General features: G+C 42.9%; 1 protein-coding gene across 1 annotated transcript; it reads left to right on the forward strand.

Moving 5' to 3' along the window:
• Positions 1-642: 642 nt before the first annotated feature.
• Positions 643-5,166, forward strand: PFN4 (profilin family member 4). Its single transcript, XM_047779237.1, has 4 exons — positions 643-1,162; positions 1,471-1,608; positions 2,949-3,054; positions 5,080-5,166. Exons 1-4 carry the CDS (start codon positions 1,046-1,048, stop codon positions 5,106-5,108), a joined length of 390 nt encoding a protein of 129 aa, XP_047635193.1. The 5' UTR covers positions 643-1,045; the 3' UTR covers positions 5,109-5,166.
• Positions 5,167-11,541: the final 6,375 nt, after the last annotated feature.

Here is an 11,541-nt window from a genome sequence, read left to right on the forward strand (position 1 = left end):
CTCGCCCCGCCTCCCCCGCGTCCGTTAACGGGCGCCTGCGCTGTTGGTGAGGCCCTTGGACGATCGCTGGCTCCTTCCCTAGAGGCTGGTCACTTTACCTAGCGTCCCCTCGCGCTCACCCAAGCATTGTGTGCATCCTGTGCATCTTCCCAGGCAACCAGACTGGATACTAACCTCCCTCTCTCGCCTCAGTAACCTCTGCTCCAGGGAACACCGCTTCTCCCCCCTTCCCCCCCCCCCCGTTGGCCAAATCACCACAAAGGGAGTGGCGGGCAAGGGACGCCTGTTTGTGGAGTTTGTCCTCTTGAAGACGGTCCAAGAAGAGTTGGGGATTTGTGCGGGAAATGTCACCTTAGGTGCCTTAAGTTGTTTTGAATCCCTTGGGGTTTTGATCAGTTTCATTGTTGGTGCTGATGCTACTGAGCTGAAAAGGAACGTGAGGACTCATGACCAGCATTTCTCATAATTTAATCTTGTTTACCTCCATAGTTCTCTGTTTCGTCAGGGTTTACATTTTTTTAATTTGTTTTTAGGGTTTTTTTTTTTTCCTATTATAGTTGATTTACATTGTTCTGTCAATTTCTACTGTACAACAAAGTGACCCAGTCATACATACCTATAAATTTTTAATCCTAAATGATTCTTACGCAAACCATTGACGTAGCTAGAAAATTATGAGCTATGATTTTTTCCAAACTCATAACCTTTCCATGATTCTATTTTCTTCTTTGCGTATTGGTGGACACTGGATGATGGCCCACCGTTTTCACTCTTCTTTTGGAGGGGGGGCGCACACCTGGGACACGTGGAAGTTCCCAGGATTGAATTTACACCTCAGTAGCAACCAAGCGGCTGCAGTGACAATGCTGGATCCTTAAGCCACTTGCCACAAAGGAACTCTCATCACTCTTCATCTTTTCAAAGTGCACATTGTGGATATTAAAACTGTCCAGAGTGTCTTAACAATATTTGTGTTCATAGGGCCTTTTAAAAGCCAGAGCAGGTCATTTTCAACTGCAGTTCCGTTTTTCAGAGCTGAGGGAGCATGAGCCATTTGCAGAACTTACTGTTAGATACCCTCCTAGGAACAAAGCATGTGGATTGTGCAGCCCTCATCAAACTCCAGGAGCGGAGCCTTTGTGTAGCATCACCAGGATTTAGTGTAAGAAAAAACAAGTTTGGGTTTGGACATAAGAGTTTAAAACTTTTTCTGTAAAGACCCATGGGGTATGCTGTAGACAATACATAAAAGAATGAGAGTGACTATGTCCTAATAAAACCTTATGAACACTGAAATTTGAATTTTATATAATTTTTACATATCAAAAAAATTACTGTTTTGATTTTTTCCCCAACTACTTAAAAATATAAAAACCATTCTTAGCTTGCAGGCCTGCAAAAACTGGTAGTGGGCCAAATTTTGCCAGCCCACCATGGTTTGCCAACCTCTGGTCTATTTAACCTCTGCAGGTAATGCCCAGTGATATCCGAACACTTGTGAATGTATTTGCCAAGAACCCTTTGAAAGCCAGAAGGGAAGGATTGTATTTCAAGGAGAAAGACTACAAATGTGTCCGGGCAGATGACTATTCTCTTTATGCTAAGAATGTGAGTGTTCAAGATTTGGAAACAACTGGGTAAAAAACTTAAGAATTTGATTTCAATATCTGGTGCCTTTGCTGATTCTGTCTTTAAAAGAGATTAAGCCTGTTACTGCAATGGCAATGTTTGAGATAACAGTCTAGTGCCAGGAAGGCATATGTAAGAGAAAGTACTAACAGAGAGTCTGATTTTGGGAAACTTTCATCCCAGAATTTATCAACTGAACCTTGCCTGGACTGTAGTGGCAAGAGAGGAAGAAAAACATGGTCTTGGTGGCGTAATAAGCTAGGATTAAGAGCTCTTCTACTCCAGGCTTTTTCAGTCACTTAAGTCAACCATTTCAATTTAGGCTTAAGCCGCTGTTTTGGGCAAATGGAATCCAATTAATGATTGTTACATGGTGGGGGGAACCTATAATGCATCCTTCTCCTTCTTTAAAAAAATAAATAAATAAAAGTTCTCTTGTGGCTCATTGTATTAAGGAGCCGGCATTGTCACTGCTGTGGCTCTGGTTACAGCTGTGGCTTGGATTTGATCCCTAGCCTGGGAATATCTGCATGCCCTGGGCGTGGCCCAAAGAAAAAAAAGTGATACTACTCTTGTGCTTAAAATGTCTCTTGGCAGGAGTTCCCATTGTGGCTCAGTGGTTAATGAACCTGACTTGTTTCCATGAGGACTAAAGTTTGATTCCTAGCCTCGCTCAGCAGGTTAAGGATCCGGTGTTGCCATGAGCTGTAATGTACGTCACAGATGAGGATAGGATCCTGTACTGCTGTGGCTGTGGTGTAGGCCAGCAGCTGCAGCTCCAATTCGACCCCAGCCTGGGAACTTCTATATGCTGCAGGTGTGGCCATAAAAAGGAAATTTAAAAGTCTCTTGGGTCTCAGTTGCCTATAAGGAACTAAGGGAGTAACACTGACATTTCTGGATGCTCTGTATTATGGGTTAGGCACACTTCTCCCATGGTATAAACAAAGTAGCCTCATGTACAGATCAGAAACAAGCTAACAAGGTTAAATAATTCTTCCATAGTCATACGGCAGAAAATAGAGGTGCTGAGATTCAAGCCCAGAGCTATCTAATTCCAAAATATATTTCCTTTCCATGACATCAGTTGTTCACTGGGATAGGGGTATATTACAATCAATGGGGGAGCTTTTTTCAAAGTACACATGCTGTTATTACAGCAGTCTGAAAGACAACTAAATTAGTGAAAAAGAGTGGAGAGTCCAAAAACAAATATATGACTGTGGAAGTCAGAAAAGGGTGAAAAATGTGGCTGGAGTATAACTGCTAGTCCTGTGATTAGAACCAAGAGAAGGGCATTCTGTTTTATTCTTGTCCAGGAAAACACTGGTGTGGTTGTTGTGAAGACCCATCTGTATCTTCTTGTGGCAACTTACACTAACGGCATGTATCCCAGTGTCTGTGTGGAAGCCACAGAGAAGCTGGGTAAGTTTGTCTCCCAGGGCTTGTCTTTGTTCCCTATGATAGTCTGGTCTTCTGATTGCAAATAAGCCACTAAAGCCAGCTAGGGCAGAAAGGAGGAATTTGTTGGAAGGATACTGAGGTGACTTACACAGCCACTGGAAGGGTGGAGTGTGACTGAGCCGGAGGGAAAATGGATTCCGGGGATGGGAACACTGCTAGGACTCCTTTCTAGTTTCTCCTCCTAAGAGGATCAGCTTTGTTCATCGAATTGCAAACTGCCTCCTTACCTGGTAGTGTTGTGGCCAAGCCTTACATCCTATCTCTTAATTTCTTTTAGAACCCTGATCTGACAAGTCTTTTTTTTTTTTTTTGTCTTTTTAGGGCCGCACCCGAAGCGTGTGGAGGTTCCCAGGCTAGGCGTCTAATTGGAGCTATAGTCTCCAGCCTATGCCACAGCCACAGCAATGCAGGATCCGAGACACATCTGCGACCTACACCACAGCTCACAGCAATGCCGGATCCTTTAACCCACTGAGCAAGGCCAGGGATCAAACACGCAACCTCATGGTTCCTAGTCGGATTCATTAACCACTGAGCCACGACAGGAACTCCCTGGCAAGTCTTGGTCATATGGCTTACCCTTATATCAGTTAGCTTAGAGGTCAGGGAAGGCAGGGTAAACAAGGAGAGATGTGGCTGCTGGGGGCTACCCTTTGAAAAAGGGCCAGTCACAGAAAAAGAAATTACAGTGAGCCAGCTTGTTGGTGATTACTGTGTTCTGTGCCTTAAAAAAAAAAAAAAAAAACACTAAAAGACTGAGAACTTAACTACCATCACAGAAATCACACACAAAGGTGTATGTGTACAGACTGTCACGGTTGTCATAAATAGTTCCCTGGCATGGACTGTCATAAACCATTCTACACAGCTGGCAATGAGGTATTCTGGGAGCAAAAAGTACTGAGCCTGGGCAAGACACGACTTAGGAAGCACCTCCCAGAAGGAATAAACTCCAACATGGGAGGAACAGGCAATTGCCAGCACCAAAGACCTTTCCTGAGCAGGTATCAGGATTTAAGGGAGGTTCGGTTTCAGTAGTGAAGAGCAGGAGCGCAGAACAGAGACTTGTATATCTGGGCTGATTATCAAAGTTACCCAGAAAACAAGGCTAGGGAGTTCCCATTGTGGCTCAGGGAGTTAAGAACCTGATGTAGTGTCCGTGAAGGTGTGGGTTTGATCCCTGTTCTTGCTCAGTGAGTTAAGGATTCAGCATTACCGCAAGCTGTGGTAGGCTGGGATCCATCATTGCTGTGGCTGTGGCACAGGCCAGCAGCTGTAGCTCTAATTAGACCCCTAGCCCAGCAACTTCCATATGCCACAGGTTCAGTCCTAAAAAGACAAGACTAGGAAAATGGGCAGTTAGCCTAAAAAGAGGCCAGACTCTATCCTGTCAGTGGGTGCCCAGGCTAATTCCCTTCCCCAAGTCTCCTATGGGGAAAACTAGAGTAGTTACCTGACTTCTGTGGCTGGCACTAAAGAGTACTTAGGGCCACAAAACACTCCGAAGAAATGTGTGTTAGTTCGGAAAGGCTGGCGTCATTCCACTAAGATCTCACTGCTCTGGGAAGGGAGAGGCTGTCTGGGAAATGACTGCTGCTCGTGAGGGATGGATAAGGTGGACATCCACTTGGGAGCCACTCACTTGCCTCGTGTCTCATTACTTCTGCTATTCTTCCCTTGTTTTTCTTTTAATTACATTTTTCTCTATCAAAATTTATACATGATAATTATAGAAAATTTTGGAAATAAAGAATTATGACCATTATGAAAGATTCTAGGAAACAGTTATATTTATAGAAAACAGTGAACTCCTTGAGGTCAGGGATTGGGTCTTTACTCTCCAGTCATCCTCGTATCTCCAAGTACTTAGCACAGTGCTTTGTACATAATAGTCACTGACAAACGTTTATGGAATAAAGGAATGAATGAATCATACTGTGATAATGTACTGTTCATAAATAGTAACCACCTTCTGTTTTCTTTCAGGAGAATACCTAAGAAGAAAAGGAAATTAAGTCATCAGAAGACTACGAAAGACAGCTTTTATGATTTTAGAAGAAAACTATAGACCCTTAAAAAAAAAAGCCTTATTTTGTGGCTCAAAAACACTAGGCAGAAGATACTGAAAAGGAAGAATGAGTTAAGAAAGAAATTTCTTATTTCAAGAGATCATCTTTAATTGGAATTACTTGATCCCTTTTATTCTTTTTTTTTTTTTTTTTTAAGTGTCAGTCATTGGCATGAATGTGAGGGCACTGATGGTTTCACAGGGCATTTCTGTTGGGAGACTCCTTCATGAGACTTGTATTCCCTAACATTTTACTGCCAAGAATGCAAGGCCCTAACCACTCGTCATGCAGGCCATTTCAGGGTTGTGTTGTAAGAAGCAGCCTTGAAAAATGAAGTCATGTCTCCTGTCAGAAGAAAGAGCAAGCTAACTTACTGCTTGGTATAAAAGAGGTAAACTCCCTGAACTTAGTGTTCCTGTCCTGGTGTGCAGCTCTCTGCACGTGTGGTATCTCCCTGTGGGACATGAAGAGAAGGGGAACCGATGCAAAGACCACCCAACAACAGGCCACTAGTCAAGGGATTTGATGGACTTTACATGTTCCCCACCATCTGCAGGCATCTGATTTTGTTGAGCATTGAAAAGGCCTTTCCCAAAAATCAACTTAAAAAGAGTTTTGATTCCATCTCCCTCGTCGCTTCCTCCTAGTCCACACAACTTAGTATAGTCAGTGAATGCAGCCTTCCCAGAAAGGGTTCATCTCCTCTTGGTCACCTCCTGAGTGACGATCAGAACAATGAGATGGAGAGTTACATAACCTATTTCAAAAATTCAGGATTCTACCCAGATCATTCCTGGGCATGATGCATCTTTTTTCCCCTAGTAGCAACCCCAGGCCAGCCTGGTTGTACGCCCTCCAAGAGTCCCTCTGGAAGCAATACCACAGGCCACTGGCATTTCTTGACATCATCATGCTTTTTTTTTTTTCCTTTGCTTTTTGGGGCCGCAGGTATGGCATATGGAAGTTCCCAAGCTAGGGGCTGAATCGGAGCTGCAGCTGCTGGCCTATGCCACAGCCACAGCAACCCCAGATCTGAGCTGTGTCTGCAACCTACACCACAGCTCACAGCAATGCCGGATCCTTAACCCACTGAGCAAGGCCAGGGATCGAACCTGAGTCCTCATGGATACCAGTTGGATTTGTTTCCACTGCACCACAATGGGAACTCCCTATCATGAATTTTCTAAATTCCAAAACCATGCTATCTGGGCAAAGTGTCTTTCGTTAGTGTTTATAAAACTCAGGAGTTCCCATTATGCTACGGCAGAAACAAATCTGTCTAGGAACCATGAGATCGAGGGTTCAATCCCTGACCTCGATCAGTGGGTTAAGGATCCAGCATTGCCGAGAGCTATGGTGTAGGTCACAGACATGGCTTGGATCTGGGGTTGCTGTGGTGTAGGCCAGCAGCTGCAGCTCCAATTTGACCCCTAGCCTGGGAACCTCCATGTGCCGTGGGTGTAAGCCCTAAAAAAAAAAGACAGAAAACCTCTCCCATTTTCAGCTTTTGTACATCAGCCTTTTAAGTAGCTTACTTCCAGTACCATTCCTTTTCTGAACTTAGGTGCCAAGAACTGCCGATTTGTTCTTGGTGGTCAACCTGACTACTAGTCCATTCATTCATTTACCTGTTCACTTACTTGATTCTTTTTTGAATTGGAGGTAAAAATACATTTAAAATTTACTTATTTAGCCTTCATTAGTAGCCTACTGTGTGCTAGGCAGTGGTGATATGAAAGTAAATATGTACTCCACTCCAAATAGGATTACAATCTAGTGGAGAAAACAAAAGTATAAATGAGCTGCATTTCCATGTGATAAATGCTGTAACAGATTTTTTTTTTCAAAAAAAGAACTATAAAGTGCCAAGCCTGAATCGACAAACTGTGCGTTCAGGAGCCTGAAAAGGCATTTGCGGGAAATCTGGAGTAAGTGAGGATTAGAAGAGAACATCCCAAGGTGCGTTCCCAGGTGAGGGAACAGCATATGCAAATTCCTGTTGTGTGAACAGAATGGTGAGAAGTCCAATGTGGCTGGAAAGTGGAATGTATGGGAGAATGATCCATGAAACTGAGAAGATGGATGGCCCAAAGGAGAAAAGCCTGCTTTCTTCAGGGTCACTCAAAGGACACACTCAAAGCAGTGCTATGGCCTGGACAGTACTTGTATGAAACTTTTACAATTCTGATTACAAAAGTAATACACACTTATAAAAACACTTGAGAAAATAAGTTACTCATTATTTCACATGAAATGAAAACCAACTGTTAATAGTTTTTATTTTCTTCGTCTTTTTTCAGTGCACATAATATATACATTTTAACCTAACCTAGGGGTTGAGGGCCCACTCTGTTCACTTAATATTATAAATCTTGAATATCATTAAAATTGCTTAGAGAATTTTGCATATCACATAATTTTCCTCTTTGTTAAATATTTAGGTTATTTACACTTTCTCACTTCATAAATATCATTGCAGTTTATAACTTTTATATAATTCTTGGTGTTTCTGATTCTTAGTCTAGAAGTGAAATTTCAGGATCATAGTATATGAGCAACTTTACAGCTCTCTGGAGTTTTGTTAACAGAGTTTTACACCATGTTTTTTAAGAGGCAGTTGAGTTGGGGGAGGATGTTGTATGCAATTCAGCCTTTTTTTTTTTTTTTTTTTTTTTTGCTTGTTAGGGCTGTACTTGCGGCATATGGAAGTTCCCAGGCTAGGGGTGTAATCAGAGCTACAACCGCTGGCTGCAGCCACAGCCACGCAGGATCCTAGCCGAATCTGTGACCTACACCACAGCTCGTGGCAACACTGGATCCTTAACCCACTGAGCAAGGCCAGGAATCGAACCAGCCTCATGGTTCCCAGTCAGATTCACTTCCTCTGCACCATGTCGAGAACTCCCAATTCAGTTTCCCATATTTGCAGGATTGAGACCAGGCATTCTTTCCAAGTGCCGCAGTAAATGAGAATGAGAGGAAATGCAGTCAGTTGAACTGGCTGAGTCAGAAACCGGAAAAGCAGGTTACCCTTTGAATCTAGACAGTGCTAGATCAGGGTGACATGGGACAGTTGCTCCTGTACAATACTCATGAGGTTACAGGACAAGCCAGGAAGCATTTGGGGACTCCTAGCTACAACTCCAAAGGAAGCCAGGCATGCCAAGGCCCAGAGCTAAACAGAAGGCTAGACTATAAATGTTTTGGGCTGAAGTTACACTAAATCATCAAAAGAGAATGGACTAGGGCAGAGACATGCAAAGAATAGTACTCAGGCCCACAAGACTTGATACCTGATTATATTGATGTGTATAGAAGGAATGTATAACCATAAAAAATGGGAGCTGGTCAGCCAGGGAAGCCTAGATAAGGAATCATGGGAACAAATGCTTGTTGGGTCATTAAAGATAGGATCTTTGAGCAAAAAATACAAGCTGTCTGGTATTTTCTAGCAGCAACTCTGATACCAAGTGGATGTCCTACAATTCAGTTCCATTTTGATACTCAGTCCCATAAGACTGCCTTCACTTTAGATGCCAGCCACAACTCCCAGGTCCCCCCAAATTATCCACACTTCTCACTTGGCTACAAATTTGGGGTTTCCTTTGCCCTCCCCTCAGGTTTGATAATTTGCTAGAATGACTCGAAAAACTCAACAGAGTGCTATACTTATGACTACAGTTTTATTATAAAGGATACAACTCAGGAATAGTCAAATGAAAGAAACATTTAGAGCAGAGCATCAGAGGTGGGGAACAGGAGCTCAGAGCTTCAACGCTTTGATGCCCCACCCTCCCAGTACATCAATGTGTTCACCAACCAGGGAGCTCTCTAAACCGCGCTATTCCAGGGTTTTTATATGGGGGTTTCATTGGTAGATTAGACTGATTAAGTCATTGGCCACATGATTTAACTTAATCTGCAGTCCCTCTCCCCAGAGATTATGGGTTGAGGCTGAATTTTAACTCTCCAATCTAATCCTCTAGTGACAAGCCCTATCCTAAAGCTATCTGGGCCCTCACTACCTACCATAAGTCATCTCATTAGTATAAATAACAAAAGACACTCCTATCATTAAGCAAATTCCAAGATTTTTAGGACCTCTGTGCCAGGAACCAGGGACAAAGACTAAATATATTTCTATTATAACACTTCTGGTCTTAATGGCAAGGTTGTACCAGGTATAGAAGTGGGCATATGTTGCTATCTTAGCCAGATTAAATATTAAACATTTGATTCATCTCAGTCATCCCATCTTGTCCAGAATCCATGCTCACCATTTGGCTTTCTGTGTAGACCTACCTATAGATATTGGGGTCAGAGTTCATGCTGATGATTTCTCCTTATAAATTAGCATATTGACATGTGAATTTTATACCTTAGTCTTGTGGACTGTATACCCCCTCTCCACATGCTGACAAGCTGGGGTTTTGAGCCTGTAAGGCAGGTCTGACCCTGGATCTCAGTGATCCCTAAAGTACCGAAGGCCATCATGAAGCCTCCCGGCTACTTACCAGCAGTTACCAGACACCAGACGCATACACGCTGCACTGCTGGCTGCCTAGTGGGAGTGATTTGCATAAACTTTATGCAGACAAATGCCTCACTGTCTGGAGCCCTCCAGTGTAAGATGGTCCAGTTGCTTCTACAAATCTCACCATGAAGTTCCAGCTGGGCTCAGCTACTCAGAAAGACCCACAAAAATGACACTGATGGTAGCTATACAATACCTGTGGAAGTGCCCAGGGAGCAGGTGTTTTTCTGAAACAGGGGTCTCCAAAAGAGGGAAATTCGTGTCCTGGTGGTTCACAAAGATTCTCACCCCCCCTGCTTTTTAGGGCGGAACTCAAGGCATATGGAAGTTCGCAGGCTAGAGGTCGAATCAGAGCTATAGCTGCCGGCCCTAAAATGTGGGGGGAAAAAAACACCACCACAACACCACAGCAACAGCAACGCTGGATCTGTAGACCTACACCACAGCTCACAGCAACGCTGGATCCTTGAACCCCACTGAGCAAGGCCAGGGATCAAACCCGCATCCTCATGGATCCTAGTCAGGTTCATAAACCGCTGAGCCACGATGGAAACTCCCACAAAGACTTTAAGTGGAGCATCTAGGCATGAATGCACTTAAGGGGTTTATTGTTTTTCCAGATCCTCAACTTCCATTATGTACTTTCCTAAAATTGCCTGTCATGATTGCCAGCTTTTTTCCTCCATCTCCCGTCTCCGACCGCCTTTCTCCCAATATGCAAAAGAAAGCCCTACTCACATCCAGCCCCAGTCTTGCTGTGATGTTTGCCTTGGAGTGTAAGAACTGCAGGGTGCCAAAGGAAATTTAAAAATACCAAGAACTTTCCTTTATTGACCTCGGCCATCCTCTATTGTCAAAATTACATCATAGGTGAAGAAGAGTCCCATGAGAATAAAGCAAAAAGAGCATCACAAGAAATAGTGAACATCTTTGTATCATGATTCCTCTAGGAGGGAAAGACTATGTTTTATCTGTTTCTTGAAATTCAGAAGCAAGAATTTATAAGGACATAAATTCACATGATCACTTGAAAAATGAGAAACTTCTACAAAGGGTGGAGGAAAAAAACGTATACATGGAAGAATAACTTGACCCCCATGCTGTACAGCGGGAAAAAATTTTAAAAATAAAATAAACTATACTCAATATCTTGTAATAATCTATAATGGAAAAGAATGTGAAAGAAAAAAATATATATATATAACTAAATCACTTTACTCGTGAACCTAACACAATATTATAAATTAAACTTCAAGAAATTATGATGGGAGTTCCCGTCGTGACGCAGTGGTTGACGAATCCGACTAGGAACCATGAGGTTGCGGGTTCGGTCCCTGCCCTTGCTCAGTGGGTTAACGATCTGGCGTGGTCGTGAGCTGTGGTGTGGGTTGCAGACGCGGCTCGGATCCCGAGTTGCTGTGGCTCTGGTGTAGGTCAATGGCTACAGTTCCGATTCGACCCCTAGCCTGGGAACCTCCATATGCCGCGGGAGCGGCCCAAAGAAATAGCAAAAAGACAAGAAAAAAAAAGAAATTATGATGGAGCATGATGGAGAATAAGAAAAAGAATGTATATATGTATGTGTGACTGGGTCACCTTCCTGCACAGTAGAAAATTGACAGAACACTGTAAACCAGCTATAACAGAAAAAAATAGCTTTTTAAAAAAAAAGTTAAAAAAATAAAATGTATTGTAAAAGTTCAAAAAAAAAGAAAAATGAGAAACTTCTGAGAGAAAGCATAGTTAACAATGACGGCCGGCTTTGCCAATAAAAATGACACAGGTGTTTTTCATTAAATGGGTTACGTCTCCAGCTCCAAGATGTTAATTAAAATATATTTAAAG

This window comes from Phacochoerus africanus, chromosome 5 (assembly GCF_016906955.1).
Source record: "Phacochoerus africanus isolate WHEZ1 chromosome 5, ROS_Pafr_v1, whole genome shotgun sequence".
NCBI lineage: Eukaryota > Metazoa > Chordata > Mammalia > Artiodactyla > Suidae > Phacochoerus > Phacochoerus africanus.

Excerpts from the sequence above, each read along its gene's own strand:
- PFN4 (XM_047779237.1), top strand. The coding sequence starts at position 1,046 with ATGAGCCATTTGCAGAACTTACTGTTAGATACCCTCCTAGGAACAAAG. Across the intron at positions 1,163-1,470 it reads TAGCATCACCAGGATTTAGT|GTAATGCCCAGTGATATCCG; the intron begins GTAAGAAAAAAC and ends TAACCTCTGCAG. Across the intron at positions 1,609-2,948 it reads ATTCTCTTTATGCTAAGAAT|GAAAACACTGGTGTGGTTGT; the intron begins GTGAGTGTTCAA and ends ATTCTTGTCCAG.